General features: G+C 44.4%; 1 protein-coding gene across 1 annotated transcript; it reads right to left on the reverse strand.

Moving 5' to 3' along the window:
* Nucleotides 1–10248: 10248 nt before the first annotated feature.
* LOC310709754 (tubulin alpha-1C chain-like) lies at nt 10249–19789 on the reverse strand. The gene is made up of 5 exons (XM_083509778.1): nt 19628–19789; nt 15213–15435; nt 13757–13905; nt 11876–12556; nt 10249–10765 (listed from the first exon to the last, which is right to left on the reverse strand). The coding sequence occupies exons 1-5, from the start codon at nt 19628–19630 to the stop codon at nt 10472–10474; spliced, it is 1350 nt and encodes a 449-aa protein (XP_083365904.1). The 5' UTR covers nt 19631–19789; the 3' UTR covers nt 10249–10471.
* Nucleotides 19790–20467: the final 678 nt, after the last annotated feature.

The raw sequence follows: 20467 nt of genomic DNA on the forward strand, positions 1-20467 counted from the left end.
ATAAAGGTCAAATATATGTGCCTGCATTAAAAACAAATAAACCCACAGTCTTAAAATCCCATTCCTCCTCTGTAGACCTTATACTGATATCCAATGCTCAGCACTTCTGTATACAATATTTAATGCTACTTGATATTTGGCATTCAATATTTATTAGTTAAGATATTTTAGGCCGTCTTTTAGGACTAGGATCCTGACAAAGCAGCTTCCATTAGACAAATACAGAATCATATTTAATAAAAATACAAAACCACCATAGAACATCTAAAAACAATAGGAAAGCCGCAGAAAAAGCAGCAGAAATAATCAATAACTGTAAAACAGCAACAAAGCAAAATAGTGACAAATAGCAAGGTCAGTTCAGCACATGGTAGTCACACTTCCTGAAAGACACTCTTTTACTCAATTGTTTGTAGCCCTGTCTTCTTTGGCAATTGGCCACTCTTGAAAGGGCTAAGGTGGGATTCAGGAACCAATCAAGAAACATTGCATTGCCAGTAAAAAAAGAGCATGCACCCCACAGTCTAAAGCACTCACATTTTGAAATAAAATTTCAAAATTAAAGCTGAATGTTTAAATTTCAACAGCCATTGACATATTGAGAAATTCGGTTTTAGCTCTCTTGCAAACATCTTCCTAGCTGACTCCAAGGCTTGAATAATTCCAAGGCAATCTCCTCCTGCAATAAAAAAACAGCAAACAGAAATGGCCAACATATTATTGATAATCCACTTCCCCCACTGACTGGTTCCCTACAACTCCTATATAATGGACCAGACATGGCCTTCAAATTCTAGCCAAACTTCTTCACTCTGTTCTGTGTCCTTAGACCAGGATGGGGAACATAAGTAAAAGGGGGCAGAGCAATGGATGCAACTCTTAGCTTTACACAAAAGGCTAAATGGCAACCACTAAAAAATCAATGGTATCTCTACATACGTCTCTCCACCTGCCCCATTTTGCTGCCTGAGGCGAAACAGAAAGATGCCACCTCCTGTCAAGGTCACGCTTACCGAGGTTAAGCGGCAGTGTCTTCTGGTGAGATCTTGTGAGGTGGTAGGCAAGGAGTTTGCAGTGATTGCACCCACAGGATTCTGTCACCCGAGGCGGCTGCTTCAGTCTACCTCATGGGCAGGCCAGTCTTGCCATCTACGCATGCAAGAGGCATTATCACAGTTCAAGGACACATTCCATCCAAGTTAAAGCACGCAAAAAGGGCCAAAAGGAAGGCCAGTGAATGTCTGACATTATTTTATTACATTTCTATCCCACCTTTCTTCCATTACAGAAATGTAATGGGATTTGCAGGCAGTCTCCTATCCAGGCCAGAATTAGATCTCACCAGACTGAGATGTGCAAAAGATCACCTAAGAGGCTGTGCCATATGCCTTCAGACCAAATCCTGGAAGGATGCTGGGTATTAAGAGTAAAATGGTGTGATTATTTTATCTATATATAGATATTGGTTCCCCCAAGCATACATGCCTACTCATAATCTCACACTCGTGTGGATGGTTCTATTTTGGCTACTACATGAAGATCCATCCTAGGAGGACGAATTGATGCTTAGAAGTAGGATGTTTTCATCTGAAACCAAAATGAAAATAATCCAATCTTGATTTCTTTGCAGATTTGGGATTAGCAACGGCCAGGCAACAAGAATCCACAGGAAACAATTTGTAATGTTTATAGTAAAGTGACGATTTCTGGCAAACTAGCCAACTCATCATATAAACTCCTCATATACCAGATCTGTTCTTATTCACATGTTCCACTAGATGGCAACATATAAAACAGGATGCTTTTGCCTCTAATGGTCAAACGTTAGGACACAAAAAGTTTGCTTCAGAATACAGGCAAAGCAAGCTGAGTGATGAATGGGGTGGGATGTTAGGCAGTGAGAGTTCTGTCTCTCTCTCTCTCTCTCTCTCTCTCTCTCTCTCTCTCTCTCACACACACACACACACACACACACACACACACAGCAGCCTCAGATTGGGGGAAGAAAGAATTTTCAATGGCAATAAGAAACAAAAATCTAAGAATCCAACAAGCCACACATACAGAGGACGTCCTCTTTCACATGCTTTTATCAACAATTGGATTTGTGGAGGGAGTTTTTACTGGCAGCCCGATATGTATCTACCCTGGCAGGACACAAGATTCACTTTAAAGCTCCTGCCATCTGCAACAAGCTATGCAAACACATCTATATTTCTGTTCTGATATCTCTCTTGTAACAGCTCAAATAATCTTCCCCTTAAAGTGGCCTCTGCTTAAGAGAGGGATAGGTTATCTATTAGGAAAGTTTTTGAATGTCTGGAACTTATTCTCTGGCTATGTAATTCAAGGAATCTATTTCCCTTTCTCATTCTATGATTCCCATAATGCTTGTTCTGCTTTGGCAGAAAGGTGTGGCAAATAAATAAACTTAACATCTTAAATGCTGCACTATAAATATTAGTTTTTTAATATATATTACATTTCTATTTATTTATTTTTTGGCAAGGGGGTTGCTAGTTATTGTAGAGAAAACAGATATGACATTTGCAATGTAGCTTTGCCAATTAACCAGAAAAGAGCTGCCAGGGTTGCATGTGTACCTTCAACAGCAGCCTGATCTGTTAAAACCAGCAGGTGAAAGTTTTACATGGGGCCAGCTAGCACAGCTGATGGGAGCTGTGGTTCACAACATCTGGAGGGCACCAACTTGGAGAAGGCTGTGAGATAGCAATTAATTCCGGTAACCGGGTATCTCCCTTCTGCAAACCCCTATGCTGCGAACAAAGAAAAAGAGGCCAGATCCCACAAACATTCTGCAATATAGAAAGATTGAGATGTACCTTTACACAACTAAGAAAACACGCATTTTGTGACTACTTAAAATTGTGACTGCATATATGGTGCTTTACATGGGAGAAGTCTTTTGTTTGTAGCCAGTTAAATTACCAAGTAGTTCCAGCAACTGCACCATGTCTCTTCACATCATAAGAGACTGTTTGCATTGGCTATGTGATGGCAAGTAGCTGATTTATCCAGAAAATAAATCAGAAAACCATCAGAAAATAAAATACTTGTTAAGCAGAGCAGCCTTCATGCAGGAATTTCAACCAACTACCAAGTAGCTGATTGTTTGTATGAATGGAACCCAGTTATCTGAGACCAAACATCAAAAGTATTCTCTCTGTCCACTTGGGGGCTTAAATAAATTTGCAAGTAAGGGCATTCAATTGCCACAATGCACATGGAATTTTAGAAAACTCATTCTGCCAAATAGCCTCCTGGGAACAAATGAATTTAGAAATGGAGAGCATCTGTTTCTGATCAGGCCAGACCAGTTTTGCTAGGCACACAACCTACCTACACATGCCTTTTCCCACATAGCACTGAGTCATCAGCTGTGGCATAAGCTTCCCTTGTACTTTCACCATCTATAATACGGAATGGCTTAACAGCTTTCATTTCAGACTTTGCACCTCAACAGGACCTCAGCTTTTAACTTCTAAAAGGATTGGATGAGTTTTATCTAGAAGCATAATCTGTAATTGTTGCACAGTGCACTGATACCTCCCTGGCACCTTCAAAGTCTGCAAACCCCAAACATAGATAGCACCCAGAGACTTCACAACCAACCAAGGAGCCATGAGCCATGGCAAGATATACTATTGAGACTGGTGTTAACCACTGGTGGAGGAACAGGGGTGCGGGTGGAGCGCACCACCCCCGGTGGCACAATCCCGGTGGGGTGTCATTGCAGCTCCCCCCCCCACGCTGGGTGCCATGCCCCCGCAGGCGGTGTGGCACGCCACGCCATGCCCCCAGGACACATATCACGCCACGCCCCTGCCTGCTCTCCTCCCCCCTCTCTGGAGCTTGAAGCTCTGCCACTGGTGTTAACACCCATATTAACCTCTGGCAGAAACCATTGCTCTGGCCCAATCACAGCTGAGCTGGTAGTTGGTCCCCTAATAGCTGATTGTGGATCACAAGGCGGCTTGTGGTCAGAGTTTGTCTGTTTGCATTGCTTTCTGAGGAGGTTGATCGCACTGCGCCAATTCAACAGTTTCTACAGGCAGCACTTTAGGCACTCTGTCTTCAGTTTAAGGCAGCTGAAATTATTTTTTTGCCACTCTTATTTTTTCTTTAAGGCTGCTGCAGCTTCAGATGTGCATTAATGAAACATGTATGCTGCATAATTCAATGCATACATGCACATGAAGATGAGAGAATTTCTCATTTCCCTCTGTAAACTGATGTAGTCCCACTGAATGAGGATCAAGAGCCAAAACTGACTTCTGGCCTTGTACTAGAGCAGCCTTTCTCAACCTGTGGGTCCCCAGATGTTGTTGAACTACAACTCCCATCACCCCTAGCTAGCAAGGCCAGAGCCCAGGTATGATGGGAGTTGTGGTCCAACAACATCTGAGGACCCACAGGTTGAGAACCACTGTAAAGGTAAAGATAAAGGGACCCCTGACTATTAGGTTCAGTCCTGACTGACTCTGGGGTTGTGACGCTCATCTTGCTTTATTGGCCGAAGAAGCCGGCATACAGCTTCCAGGTCATGTGGCCAGCATGACTAAGAACCACTGTACTAGAGCTTAACTGGGTACTGGATTACCCCCACCCCCCCAAATGTGTTAAAAGGTCTGGATGCATTAGGAGGTAGACAGCAAGTGCAGAGATGCAAAAAGAGAGCCAGTGTGAAGTAATGGCTAAAGTGATTTACTTAGGCAAGGGTGACCCAGCTTCACATCTCTTCTCAGCCACAGAGCTCATGGGGTGCCCTTGGGCCAGTCACTCTGGCTAATGGACTCCAGACGGTCATTGTTGTGAGGAGTAATGAGAAAATATCTTCTTGTTTGGTGATCACTCGTAGCCGAGTAAGATTGTCTTCCATAAACACGGTTTTAACAGTGAGTCCGTCAGTGACTGTGGAGGCCAATTCTGGATCCCTGCACTCCTTGGAGTAAGAGGATACAAAAAGGAGGCTCACAGGTTCACCAACCCTGCTTTAGTCATTTGTATGGCAAGAAGGATTAAGTTTGCAATTTCCTTTCCTTTCCCTCTTCTAGTTCAAATTCAGTTTCTTTGTTAAGCTCTGACAACTGATGTTTAATATGCTGGTCTGGGATTCCAGACCTTCAAAGGAACCTCCTTGCAGCCATTTATCACCACGGCACGAAACTCTCTTGAATTAATGTGGGCGACCAGAAACCAGACCACATGGGTCATGGAACAAGAAGCAACAGCGGCAAAAGAAGACTTGACGGGAAATGATCAACGCAGGAAGGAAGTCCTATCATGCTTTTGGCAGCACTCTGTAAACAGTTATAAAAACCAACACAAAACAATGTCCGAAAAGGCCTCCAGTGTGAGTATTTGTGTGTTTTAAATAGTATCAACATTTCTAAAACAACAGTCATTACCTTTTGGAAGTAATAATTGGGCTTCAGGTTTGCTTCAGCAGATTTTGAAGCTGTAAGGATCACCACTATACACCTTTACCTGGGAGGAACCCCACACAGCGGCACATACTTCTGTGTAGACGTGCTGAAATCTACACTGTTACTACATACTACTATCAGTATGCAGATGATACCCAGCTCTACCTCTCTTTCAAATTGGAACCAGTGAAGGCGGTGAAGGTCCTGTGTGAGTGTCTGGAGGTGGTTGGAGGATGGATGGCGGCTAACAGATTGAGGTTGAATCCTGACAAGACAGAAGTACTATTTTGGGGGGACAGGAGGCAGGCAGGTGTGGAGGACTCCCTGTTCCTGAATGGGGCAACTGTGCCCCGAAGGACCAGGTGCACAGCCTGGGAGTCATTTTGTACTCACAGCTGTCCATGGAGGCACAGGTCAATTATGTATCCAGGGCAGCTGTCTACCAGCTCCATCTGGTATGCAGGTAGAGACCCTACCTGCCCGCAGACTGTCTCACCAGAGTGGTGCATGCTCTAGTTATCTCCCGCTTGGACTACTGCAACACGCTCTACGTGGGGCTACCTTTGAAGGTGACCCGGAATCTACAGCTAATCCAGAATGCAGCAGCCAGACTGGTGACTGGGAGCGGCCACTGAGACCACATAACTCCAGTCTTGAAAGACCTATATTGGCTCCCAGTTCATTTCCGAGCACAATTCATAGTGTTGGTGTTGACCTTAGAGCCCTAAATGGCCTCGGCCCAGTATACCTGAAGGAGCATCTCCACTCCCATCGTTCTGCCCGGACACTGATATCCAGTGCTGAGGGCCTTCTGGTAGTTCCCTCACTGTGAGAAGCCAAGTTACAGGGAACCAGGTAGAGGGCTTTCTTGGTAGTGGTGCCTGCACTGTGGAATGCTCTCTCATCAGATGTCAAAGAGATAAACAACTATCTGATGTTTAGAAGACATCTGAAGACAGCCCTGTTTAGGGAGGTTTTTAATGACTGGTGTTTTAGTGTGTTTTTAATCTTTGTTGGAAGCCGCCCAGAGTGGCTGGGGAAGCCCAGTCAGATGGGCGGGGTACAATTATTATTATTACAAACATAGGCCCTAGGACAGGGTGGGCAGCTTGCAACATGTGGCCTAGTTTCATAGCGTTTGTATTTGATATCCCGCTTTATCACTATCCTAAGCAGTCTCAAAGCGGCTAACAGTCTCCTTTCCCTTCCTCCCCCACAACAAACACTCTGTGAGGTGAGCGAGGCTGAGAGACTTCAGAGAACTGTGGCTAGCCCAAGGTCACCCAGCAGCTGATTACGAGTCCACCGCTCTTAACCACTACACCACACTGGCCTCAAATAGGGCTGGAGTGGTGGTGGTGGTGAGCAGGAGCCAAGGCAAGGGTGTCGGAGTATGCTGTCAGCTATGGGCCAATGGGCAGCAGTCTGGAGAATACCAAAAGCCAGGAACAAGAGTCCAGTGTCAGATGACTTACCAGGATCCAAAAATGATCACGTGGCTGAGCTGGAAAACAAAGTAAGGAATGCTGAAGAAAAATCAGGATCAGAGATCAAACCACAAGACTCTGCTAGAGCAGCATGGTGAGAAATGCAGGACATGCTAGAGCTCTGGTAGGCCTTGTTCAAGAAGGAACATAACAGTGGACCACCCTTACCGTGGCCAACTTGATGCCTATAGGTCACAAGCAGGGCTTCCCATGAGCTAATCCAACTGGAAAAGGAAGTCCTTTGGCTCCTCTTGGGCTGGAAAGAGTCTAATGGGAAGCCTGGGTTGAGAGAACCAGGTCAGAACTAGAAGATTATTCTCAAAGAGGCTCATGAAGCTCACCGCATAGGGCAGTGGCCAGCAGTTATTGAGAGAAGGGGTTGGCTGGCTTCCCTTTTGCTCTGACCCCACCTTTTTTTTTTTTTTGCTTAGGACCCACCTACTCAGTGTTGGATTTCTATTCCTTTCACCGTGCAGATATTGTGTAGAATTGGCTCATCACATGTCTGCGTTATGCATTCCAGCACCAATTGTTGGAATCAGTGGAGCGGATGTTTACTGTACTCTGTTTCCGTTTGCTTTTGCTTTCACTTCTGACTTCTCTCTGAGGAAGATGAGCGAGAGAGGGGAGACATGTTTTTCTTTTGTTCTCCCTAATGCTTAATGCAGTAGCTTTTAGTGCTCACAACTCCAGCGGAGATAAACGCAGACAGCTAAGCTGGACTCTGAATATGTGCTCAGTGTCTCCAGGACTTGAGTCATTATAAATCATCAGGGAAGGCTGTAGAAACTCCCTAGAGCTGCACGCTGAAGGGAGAGTCAGGCTGGAAATGTTCCTGTCATCCTAGCCCCCAGCCAACCCAACACTCAGTCCCAGCATGCTTTACTTTACAGTGGTACCTCGGGTTAAGAATTTAATTCGTTCTGGAACTCCGTACTTAACCTGAAACCATTCTTAACCTGAGATACCACTTTAGCTAATGGGGCCACACGATTTCTGTTCTCATCCTGAAGCAAAGTTCTTAACCCGAGATACTATTTCTGGGTTAGCGGAGTCTGTAACCTGAAGCGTCCGTAACCTAAGGTACCACTGTATTGGCAAGTGTAAGGTAAAGGTACCCCTGCCCGTACAGGCCAGTCTTGACAGACTCTAGGGTTGTGCGCTCATCTCACTCTAGAGGCCGGGAGCCAGCGCTGTCCGCAGACACTTCCGGGTCACGTGGCCAGCATGACGCCGCTGCTCCGGCAAACCGGCACCAGAGCAGCACACGGAAACGCCGTTTACCTTCCCGCTATAAAGCGGTACCTATTTATCTACTTGCACTTAAGGGTGCTTTCGAACTGCTAGGTGGGCAGGAGCTGGGACCGAACAACGGGAGCTCACCCCGCCGCGGGGATTCAAACCGCCGACCATGCGATCGGCAAGTCCTAGGCGCTGAGGTTTTACCCACAGCGCCACCCGCGTCCCCCATTGACAAGTGTATTGCCATATAAATAATTTACGGATATCATGCCTCTTTGATCTGCAAGGTTTAAGAACAAGATCCTGCAGTATATGCCGATTTCAATGCTCCCTGTGACAGAGGAGCATCTCTCCCCATAAAATAAGCTAAAGGAAAAATAAAGATGCCTACAAAATTACTACAATCATGAACTCCCCATAGCTTTCTGCAAAACGTCTGTTACTGGTAGTCAAGGCCAAACACACAAGGCTAAACATACATCAAACCTATTCTGTTCCATGCTTCCACTGAAGCTTGGGCAAATAAGAGCATGACCTATTTTCGGGAGTCTTAAGCTTTTTTCTTTTTGTGCCAGGAACAGCATGTGACTGGAAAGTGACATATTAAAAAGGCCTTGCCTGCTTTAGGCAATGACAGAAAACTATAAACAGGGAACTCAGACTGCACCCACACCATCACATCATAGCTCTGTGAAATATGGAAATATAAATACACACCAATAGCATGATGCGTTTACAAAAGTGGATCTGATCAGAAATGTAGTTTTCTCCTCCCACAACCCCCATTAACAAATAGTTTTTAAAATATTCCGTATTTTTTAACATCAGGAATTGGTCAGCAATAGTAACAAAGACCAAATTTATTAGATTTCTGGCACATTGCCAAACAGTAACCAGTGGCAGAACTCCACAATTTAAGTGATCTAGTAAATATATGTGATTTTAAGGCCTACCTCCCGCCTCCTCAGACATTTTATCTAACTAAGTAGAATTTGAGCAGCCATGTGCCACAAACAGACCTTTGATACTATCAGATTACTTTAGATTGCCGCCTGTAGCTAAGCAAAACTCTTTACAAATACATAGGTAGGCTGCTGAAATATGCCATCTTCATACAATACAAACAGGCATCAACTGGTTCACATAATTAGGGGAGCAGCAGTTGATACAGTATATCCAAATTTTCATTTCATCCAGCAATTCCATCTTACCTGGATTCCTCTGCAGCTTCTCTTCCCCTTTTCTCATCTTCTAGAATTGATGCTTTTGAATTATGGTGCTGGAGGAGACTCTTGAGAGTCCCATGGACTGCAAGAAGATCAAACCTATCCATTCTGAAGGAAATCAGCCCTGAGTGCTCACTGGAAGGACAGATCCTGAAGCTGAGGCTCCAATACTTTGGCCACCTCATGAGAAGAGAAGACTCCCTGGAAAAGATCCTGATGATGGGAAAGACGGAGGGCACAAGGAGAAGGGGACGACAGAGGACAGCATGGTTGGACAGTGTTCTCGAAGCTACCAGCATGAGTTTGACCAAACTGCGGGAGGCAGTGGAAGACAGAAGTGCCTGGTGTGCTCTGGTCCATGGGGTCATAAAGAGTCGGACACGACTAAACAACAAACACCCTCTTTCATCCTATTGCATGTGGTATCTTGTTCTGGAGGTGTATTTTCCCTTCAGTGGGTGGGCAGGTTGTGAGGGGCTAGCCATTTACTCTTTTGTTTCTACTTTTAATTAGACCAATTACAATATTTAGAAGTTTTGGTTATTTAGCATTTTGCAATTCCAAATAAGCATGTCTAGGACTAGAGTATTTCATTAGCTACAAGTTGAATTTATATGCACTACTCACAACAATGATTAACATTTTCAAGCACGTTTGAAAACATCTTGGCTTTTTGTTTGTTAACAACTACTTGCTAGTGCAAGAGCAAGCAAATTGACCACCGAAGTTTGTTAGTGGCTAAGCCACCAACGTAACCCAACTTCTTCCCAATGATCTATCTCCTCTCCCTAAAATCTGCCTGCTTCAAGTGTTTAGGGCATGTAGCAATGAGACAAGTACTCCATGTTAGTAAATAGCAAGGTGGTTTTATTCGTTTGCATCCAGCTGGATGCTTTAATGCTTGCATCATCATCATCAACTGGCAAGATACCTCAGTTATAAAAGTGTTTATTCCAAGCGCTCTGGCATGGAATGCCAGGTGTTCTGTTTACATTTGAGATTTGCTCCCCATTTACTTTATTACAAAGCAGCAAATGGTAACAGCCATACAACAGACATGCGTGCAAATCTAATACTCCTCGCCTTCATCGTCACCATCCAAGGAGTCTGTGCCCACTTCTTCATAATCCTTCTCAAGTGCAGCCAGGTCTTCACGGGCCTCCGAAAACTCCCCTTCCTCCATTCCTTCTCCGACATACCAATGGACGAAAGCACGCTTGGCATACATCAAGTCGAATTTGTGGTCCAGGCGGGCCCAGGCCTCCGCAATGGCTGTGGTGTTGCTGAGCATACAGACCGCACGCTGGACTTTGGCCAAGTCACCACCAGGAACAACCGTCGGAGGCTGGTAATTAATACCCACCTAGAAAACAATAAATAGAAATGCAGACAATGTAAATTTTCCTATATCACAATAGTATCTAATTTGTGTGCATTTGCAAGTCAGAAAGGAGCTGCATCTGTACACAAGCCAGCAAGCTCAAGGTCAAGATCACCCTGCGTTAAGAACACCGGGGCTGGGAATGTAGAACTTCACATTTGTTCTAAAAATCTTTTGATCTGGGCTCCTTTCCCACATTGATTTAAATGTAAGAGATGTCTAGTTATATCCATTTCCTGAGGGGTATCCGGATACGTTCCCCACAAAGTAGCATTTGTGTTATGGGGAAAACTTTTACCCATTTGCAAAGTGCAGTATTTTGCGCCGCTATTCTTCACAGCTAGCATAGTGGGCAGCTCTTATAACTGACACATGGATGGGACTTTCAGATACCCATTAGAGCAAAGGGGGGGAATCTCTTCTTCCAAAGGCTGCCTGTTCTTTCTTTCACCCTTTTCTCCTCACCCAGTGGGAAGGATTGACAAATAGCTCTTGCCAGAAGTCAGAACAGAGAGATTTTCTACCTCCTCCCATTTCAGCTTTCCTTTGTTTCCCGCCCACTTCTCTCACGTGGCATCTCTCACAAGGGATGCAGGTTTCCCACTCCTACATTAGAAGCTGAAACATCATTAGTCATCAACATAATTCTCTTTTCTCTACAGGCCTACATCGTTTTATAATTTTGTTAGGAGCTAGTGCTCCCATTTTAAACTGCCCCCACAAATTGTACATTAATCTACCATGACTAACGTTAGAAGGCATTTTTATATTGAGAAGTCCTGATCGTCAACGTTCGAATCAGCTTTAGTTAGTTCATATATATGGCAAGCTGAGTATTGACTGAGTATTTACACCCTCCTTCATGTAGGGTCTGCAAAAGCAGGAAATGGTAGATACCCTTCCACCAAGATTGTGATCAACCATCCAGTTCAGGGGATGGCTGCATGCCTTTAGGTCATCTTAAGACTGAATCACAGTTAATTAGGCCTGCCTACACCATTTATAAAATTATATACTTGAGATGTGCTTATTCAGTCACCTATAAATCTTGACATGAATCAGACCATTTTGAATGCAATCAGCAGCGCTTACCTTAAAACCAGTAGGACACCAGTCAACAAACTGAATGGTACGCTTCGTTTTGATAGCGGCAATAGCAACATTGACATCCTTGGGGACAACATCTCCACGATACAGCATACAACAAGCCATGTACTTGCCATGGCGGGGATCACATTTCACCATCTGGTTGGATGGCTCAAAGCAGGCATTGGTGATCTCAGAGACAGAGAGCTGCTCATGGTAGGCCTTCTCTGCTGAGATAATGGGGGAATAGGTTACCAGAGGGAAGTGGATCCTGGGGTAAGGCACCAGGTTTGTCTGGAACTCTGTCAGATCCACATTTAAGGCACCATCAAATCTGAGAGAGGCGGTGATTGAAGAAACAATCTGACCGATGAGGCGGTTGAGGTTAGTGTAGGTTGGGCGTTCGATGTCCAGATTCCTACGACAAATGTCATAGATTGCTTCATTATCAACCATGAAGGCACAGTCAGAATGTTCGAGGGTGGTGTGGGTTGTCAGGATGGAGTTATATGGCTCAACAACAGCAGTTGAAACTTGGGGTGCTGGGTATATGGCAAATTCTAATTTTGATTTCTTTCCATAGTCGACTGAGAGGCGTTCCATAAGCAGAGAAGTGAATCCTGACCCAGTGCCACCTCCAAAGCTGTGGAAGATCAGGAATCCTTGCAAGCCAGTACACTGGTCAGCCTGGGGAGGGGGGAAAGGACATTATAGCAGGCTAGTAATCCTAACATTTGAGAATGGGTTTTGCCCATTCACTTTTCTACCTTCTAGTGTGGTATTCTGCCCAGCAGCAAAAAGTTCATTTATCATTCAACTCAACCACTAAGCAGTTGTAAGAAAAAAGCAGAGACCAAATGTAGAACTCATCAGCAGGAACTGTGAGCAGTTCCCACACCAACCAAACAGATCTGCCAGTTGGAGGTAGATATTTCTTATTACATGGAGGTCACAAGCAAATTTTGCAAGTTCATTGACTGAGCAGGCCATATGTAGTTTTATTTATTTAGAGCATTTCAGTCACCCAATAACTTACATTCTCTGGGCAATCACAGCCTAAAAAGCTTTTTTTAAACTCACAAAATACCCCCCTTTCAGTTCTCTAACCCAATACTATTTTATACATAAAAATTGAGAAAGCTAAAATCTATACCAGACCAACAAAAATTGCAATCTAAATATTTTAGAGTGTAAGAAAGTCATAGCCCCCAGAATTATCTTACTGAATTTATCTATAGCCTCATTCTTCTTTGACTCAATTCTAAAACCATGAGAAACGAGACCAAATCCATTAAAAAATGGCAGAAACGAATGTAAAACATTGTATTAGTTGCCTTACATAGACCTCCTAGACAAACAGGTAGTACAGTGGCTAGGGAAGGAAGAGGGTATGTTTGCTCAAGTCTTATTAGTTTAACCCATGGGTAGGCAAACTAAGGCCCTGGGCAGGATCCAGCCCAATCGCCTTCTAAATCCGGCGTGCTGATTTAGTGTGTTTTTACATGAGTAGAATGTGTCCTTTTATTTAAGATGCATCTCTGGGTTATTTGTGGGGCATAGGAATTCGTTCATTCCCCCCCCCCAATAGTCTGGCCCCCCACAAGGTCTGAGGGACAGTGGTAAACACACCAAACCTGTCACTTCAGGACTGCCACATGGTTCTAACCAGAGTAAAAAATACATGAAGCAACAGTCCGTGTTCTAGTAGCATCAAAAGTTAAATACCCCCCCCCCAAAAAAAATTAGATGGAGCTACAAAAGAGCTCGAGGATATTTACATTTTGACAGGCACAGATTGACGGGTGAACACTTGTTGACAGAATTAATTTTTAAACAGGGCGAAATGTTTCAATGCAAGTTTGACTGTGCAAAAGCAACAGAACTTACCAGTTTCCTGACGCGCTCCAGTACGAGATCAATTATTTCTTTGCCTACAGTGTAGTGACCTCTTGCATAATTATTAGCAGCATCTTCCTTGCCAGAAATCAGCTGTTCTGGGTGAAAGAGCTGTTTATATGTCCCAGTCCGCACTTCGTCTGAAAACAAAACCACAAGTTATTGTACAATAAAAATGAAACAAATAAAATTTACAATTTTGCTTATGCTTGAAGCACCCTAAGTAGTTTTGCAAGTTTATAGAACTTGAAGAGAACTTTTTTTTCTACTGACAGGCACTGCTAGCGATTGCCTAGAACAGGTTTTATTAGTACAAGAACAACTGATTTTTAAACAATATACATAGAAGTATAAAAAGCTGGCAACAGTATCCAGTATGTGGGTTAAAATGTTTTTCCAGCTACAATTTCCACAGGGTAGCCATGCTAGTCTGTTGTAGCAGAGTGGAACAAAGAGTCTTCAAACATCTTAAAGCAGGCATGGCCAAACTTGGCCCTACAGATGTTTTGAGACTACAATTCCCATCATCCCTGACTACTGGTCCTGTTAGCTAAGGATGATGGGAGTTGTGGTCCCGAAACATCTGGAGGGCCAAGTTTGGCCATGCCTGCCTTAAAGACTAGTAAGTATGTTAAGTGTTTTACCCGTTACACGCAAAGTAGACCCACTGAAATAAATGGGCCTGACATAGTCCATTAATGTAAATTGGTCTACTCTGAGTAATAATTACTTGGATATAACTTTTCACCTTTTAAGATGCCACAAGAATTGTCCTGTCCCCTCATCTGTAAACACTTTCTTGTAAAAACTTAGGCAAAACTCCTGCAATCCAGTATTTCACATACCAAGCATTACAGATATTCATAAGTGACATCTTAACCCAGGCTTCACTTCCATCCAAGTCACAGCAAAGTACTACCTAATTTCTCAGGGATTACTGTATCTAAACTTAAATAATGATAAATATGTTAACCACATGTTTAGAAACACTGTGCCTTGCTCTGGCTATGTCAGGGGTCTGCAACCTTTAAGACAAAAAGAGCCACTTGGACCCATTTCCGAAGAAAAAAAAACTGGGAGCCGCAAAACCGGGAAGGTGACGTCGGGATGGTGCGTGACTAACGCATGCACCGCCCCCATGCGACGTCACAGCCAGTACAGCGCCCGCCACAGTGGGGAGTGTTGGGGCGCACAATGCGCCTCCTCCCCTCGCTAGTATCCGCCCCGGAGCCGTGGCAAAGGTGTAAAAGAGCCACATGCGGCTCCGGAGCCATGGGTTGCAGACCCCTGGGCTATGTCTACAGTTAAGGTCATGCAATGTCTTTTATACAGAATCTAAATTACAACAGGGAAAAACTGAAACCTCACGTTCTAGACTTTTTATTATACAAATGTCCCACATCCCATCTCACATCCATTCCAACCACATAGGCTGTATTTACTTTACCTATCACTGCTGGCTCCAAATCCACAAATACAGCACGAGGGACATGTTTCCCTGCACCAGTTTCACTGAAGAAGGTGTTGAATGAGTCATCTCCACCACCAATTGTTTTGTCACTTGGCATGGTGCCATTAGGCTGGATCCCATGCTCCAAGCAGTAGAGTTCCCAGCATCCATTGCCGATTTGCACACCAGCTTGGCCAACGTGAATTGAGATGCACTCACGCTGTGGGGAAGGGAGACAGACAGAAAAGGTTAATGCCCAGTTTCCTCCTCCTTTGTTCTTTACTGAAACTGAAATGCAAACTGCCACCAAACCCATTAAAAGAGGAACATGCACTTAAAGAGAAGCTGCCAAGCACAATTCAATTTACAGTTACCAATATCCTGTGGGATAAAAAAGAGAGAGGATTAAATAGTCTCTGTGTCCCATAACTGCCAACCTAGCCACTACTGAAATAGTACTGATAGCAGATGGCCCACCATTGATTGCATATACAATATATGAATTATTCAGTTGAAAACAAATAAACCCATCTAATTTAGGTTGAAAACTCATCTTACCAATAACCACCTCTCTAGCTGCTGTATAGCTCAGTCGGTAAATCATGAGACTCTTAATCTTAGGGTTGTGGGTTCAAGCCCCACGTTGGGCAAAAGATTCCTACATTGCAGGGGGTTGGACTAGATGAGCCTCATGGTTTCTTCCAACTGTACAATTAATTAATTTTGAATTTATATACAGTACTGTCCTATACCCAGAGGTCTCAGGGTGGTTCACAGAAAAGATTACAATGTATATAAAATAAAAATAATAACCCAATAACACTCCCCCCCAAAGAGCCACATTTTAAAAGGGTATAGGATATCTACTACTCAAATTATTTCCCAGTTACTATCTTGCCCAAGAAGTAGAAAAGGTCCTTGGCCATCTAGAATCCCTGGCAGCTCTGCTTTTCTAGAACCAATCAAGAAAAAAAATATTAGAAACCCAAGATGCTTGAGCTTTGTAATTAGATTCCCATATACATTCCTATAATGCACTGTGTACAGCATTAATAATTTTTTATTGTGAGTCACCCAGGGAGCCTTGACTAAAGAACGGTATACAAATATGCCAAATAAAGCACAGATTAGTCCATTTAAAGAAAAAAATGGTCTTTTTCCAAGGAAGCTGTCGTCAGTTTGGATTGTGATGTTCATGTGCAAACATCAAGCCAGATGGTGATATGTTGCCATACGGAAATTATGTTTCAATTGGGCTAACACAAATCCTAAATCTACCCTAGTTAAGGTTCTCCCCATTCCAGTTACTGTTTTTCCCCAAGGTCCTCCCCCCCAATGTAATTTAAATATTAATCTCTCATACTACGTGTTGACTGATGCTGCTTTTCCTTGGTTTATTGATTTTTAATGCAAAAGAGAAGAAGTTAAGCTTGTCCCCAAAGTATCCTTTATCTAGAAATAATGATAAAGCTAACTCAATTAGCAAGCTATTGGTGCACTTTTAATTAGCTGTCCTAATTTGTTAATTTTACTCCCATGTGTCTCAAAGCTCAGGTGATCCTCTCTTGTAAGGCTTATTTTGAGATATCCCCCCAGTTCTTACATTTAGATATTTCTGTCATCAATTATCCATACTTGGTAATTTTCTTCTACCACGGAAGGATAAAGATCTAAATTATACAGCTCACAACGGTATTTCAGTTTTAGCTTAAGCAGCAGTTAATAACTTAATTGTATATATTTTTAATGTTAGTAAGTGCCTTAAATCTCATTCTGCTCTTTTCCCATCAAAACTTGTCTCCCCTTTCAGAAGGTCTTTTTCTTTCCACCTTCCACATTGCTGACACCTTCTTAGTGGTTCCTGGATAAATGGCCAAGGATATAGTGCATGAGGTTTAATGCCCCCACCATCTTTCAAGGTGAGTATTTGCTTAGTGTGAACAGTGCCACAGGATTCTCACTTCATTTCTGCAGCAAGCTGGGAGGCACAGAACAGGAACATCCAGTCCCTGGCTTGCCAACACTGAGAAAACAGCCTCATGGCTGATTCATATTCCTGCTATCTGCCTTTCATCTATTAAGCAGTGCACTTCATAGGACACCCATCGAGAGTGGTGGTGGCTTACTGGGCAATCCAGCAGTATTGTCAGGATTTGCAGCTACAACAAAAAATCTGGAGATTTAGTTCTCAGACATCTGTGCACATTCAAGGGTTGTACCCAACTTAAGTTTTTATGTGAGTGGAACTAACATTGGTTTACAACCCCAAGTCTTACTGCACACCCCCAAAGCCAGGGACAGCTGTCAATGGAACGCAGGCACACCTCAGCTAAGGCAGAATGAAAAATATAAATCACAGACAGAAAGATGCTGTAATCAAAGTAAGGGAAATAGGTCCACAGCTAGCTGGCAGTGGCTGTAGCTATAGTGGAAACCTGCAAACATTAGTTCAGTCGAAATATACACTGGAGTTAAATCGTATCAAAACTGCAACCCTGAGTGTGTGTGCTTGTGTATGAGGCTTACTGGCTTCATAATGGAATAAACTCTCAAGAATATTAGGACAGCAGATGAAATCTTCAGTTGTTGATTAGAGTTTCCTTTGCCTAAGGAATCATGAGGAGGAATGATCAATAATTTCTGCTACCTTTTACACTGCTCCCTGCTATTTCATGTCTGGAGGGGGGGAAATCACATCCTTTCCTGCAGTTATTTAACTGGCACAATCGGAATTGTTGGCAAGTCACTCTTGATGCAAGACATTTGTAATCTAAAATTCAACTAAGGCCATAATTTTGATGGACAGAATACAGCACTTTAGCCAGATGTTAAGAAATGACCTCTAAGACAAAATTCAGGTCTCTGTAGTCATTTCAAGATTTAGTGTCTATCACTATTACAGCAATGTTTCTCTTGCCTTTTGGGTTTTTTTGGTGTGTGTTCACAAAGTTGTACTTAGAGAACTCACTAGCAAAAAAGGATGGAACGTAACAGGAAAGCCCTGGTGCCAATTTTAAAAGAATGAAGTGTGTATTTGTGCATGTGTGTACGTGTACACACACACACACACACACACACAGCACAGTCAGTTTGACAGGATGGAGCAATTCACATTAAGGGATAACACAAAATAGCAATGTGAACTTTGGGCTAAAAATCAAAGACAGACTTAAAAACAACAACCCTAAAACCCCAGGATGTTGAAATACAAGGGAAGGGAAGGACTGAGAGAGGCAGCCATCTTCTTTAAAAACTTCCCACCATTTTGCAGCAATGCTGCTTTATAAACTTGTAAAAAGGGGAGTGCAGTGAGTGGCCAACACAGCATCAAACTAGTTCTGATACCCAAGAAAGCTTCCAGCACTCTTAAAAAAGCCACAAAAAAACCACTACCTGGTCAAAAATAACCAATTAAGTCTTGAAGGACTTAAAACGGAGGCAAGCAGGACAGAGGGTGGTGGATCAAAAACTCTCGCCCCTGCTGCCCCTCCTTCCCATTCCAGACAAAGGAAGGGGGCTCGGAGATGTCAACTCGAAGTCTCCCAGACAAATGAGTCATGCCCAAGCCATTTTAAGTCTCAGCTTCCTTTTTGTTGGTCCTTTGATTTGATTTGAGGGCATGCAGGCATCTCTTGCGTATCCCCAAATGCATGTCTAGGCCCTGAGACGATTAAGACCGAGAATCTCAGCAGCGGAGGTTTCAAGAGGAGCTGGCAGAAAGGACAAGCGGGGCAACTCGAGGTTGAGGGACAACGAGACACTGAATCGGAGAAAAGAGTCCAAGAGCAGCAGCTGTTGGCTGGTCTCCCACGCGAGGACTTTGGACACTGACCTTTTGCAAAAACCCGAAGCTCACCCCCCCAACTCAGCCTACACCAGCTGGGCGTGCGACTCGGGCGGGGAACCAGGAAACGAAGAAAGGCCCGATCCTGCTTTACTAGCTTCACAGAGGCCACCCTTAGGGAAACCTGTGGGCCTTCCGAGATCGAGGGGACCCCCACCCGCTCTGAAAAGTCCCGCACCTCTGTCGTAGCTGCTTTCTATAGACGGCATGGGCTGCGGTCCTAACCGCGTCTACTCAGAAGTAAGTCCCGCTGCATTAAGCAAGGCTTACTCCTGTGTAAGCGGGGATAGGATCGTTGTCTTAGCAAAGACTTTCCGCTCTGTTAAATGCGCATTACACACCGATCTACAACCCTCTTTCCCGCCCCGAAGGACGCGGAGAAGCCCTTAGACGCCCCTACTCGCCCCATCGTCGCTAGCGCGGCACAGAAAACGGAAAGGGAGATGTTGGAAAGCCCGACGGCATGACATTACGTAAGGCAAAAAAACACATAACGCGCGCCTTTATTAATAGGCACCGAGGGGGAGAGGCAGGAACCGGAGGGAAGAAAAAACCAAGCAGCCCTCACCATGTCTCCGACAGGCTACGAGAAGTCTGTGAGGTTGTCGGTGCTCTGGCTTCAGCAGACGCGCTACGGGTCTGATCAGCACCACGAAAACAGCTGCTCTGAGGTCCGGGCATCCATTATATAAGGGGCTCCGAAGGAGCGCTTCTCCCCTCGCAGCCGATTGGACAGCGCCAGAGTCCCCTTGCCCCGCCCCACGCGCCCCATTGAATAGGGAGCCAAAGGGAGACGCCCCCGGCCCGCCACCATTGGGCAGCGGATATGAATTTGCCCATTTGCGGACAGCCATAGGATAATTCGTAACGAGGCAAAACTGGGAGACGAGTTCCCGCCAAACCAAAAATGATCGGAATAGGAGCGAATCCCGCAATCTCCCTCTCTCTCGTGCTATTTCCACCACTGGCAGAACCTGCTTTTATGTCAGGTTCATATACCTGGGCTTGACTGCGGCCTTGCGGAGTCCAGCACAAGGCGTTGCTTCCCTGATTTTGGAAAATTTCCAGAGGCTGGGGGTTGGTCAGTTGTTTCTGGACGTGTCCCTTGAGCAGGCAAGCCTTCCGCCCACCTTGTGCCGAGCCGCTTGCGGGATAACCCTGCGCTCCTGTTTTGGCTGCGCTTCTCTGCACAACTTGGCGACATCCCGCCAGCTTGCAAGACGGATCAGGTTGAAGAATGAGGTGCGTTGGACGTGAATCCGACGGGTGCCAAGAGATGCACTGATCGATTCCTTCCCGACACACTTCGAACCATCGATGCGATGGGAAATAAATCCACTTTAAATTAGGTTGAACCCAGCGCTCTATATGGTTGTGATGAACTTACTTCTCCAAGAGTTGCCAGGTT

The sequence above is a fragment of the Podarcis liolepis genome (assembly GCF_965112155.1).
Source record: "Podarcis liolepis genome assembly, chromosome: 6".
NCBI lineage: Eukaryota > Metazoa > Chordata > Lepidosauria > Squamata > Lacertidae > Podarcis > Podarcis liolepis.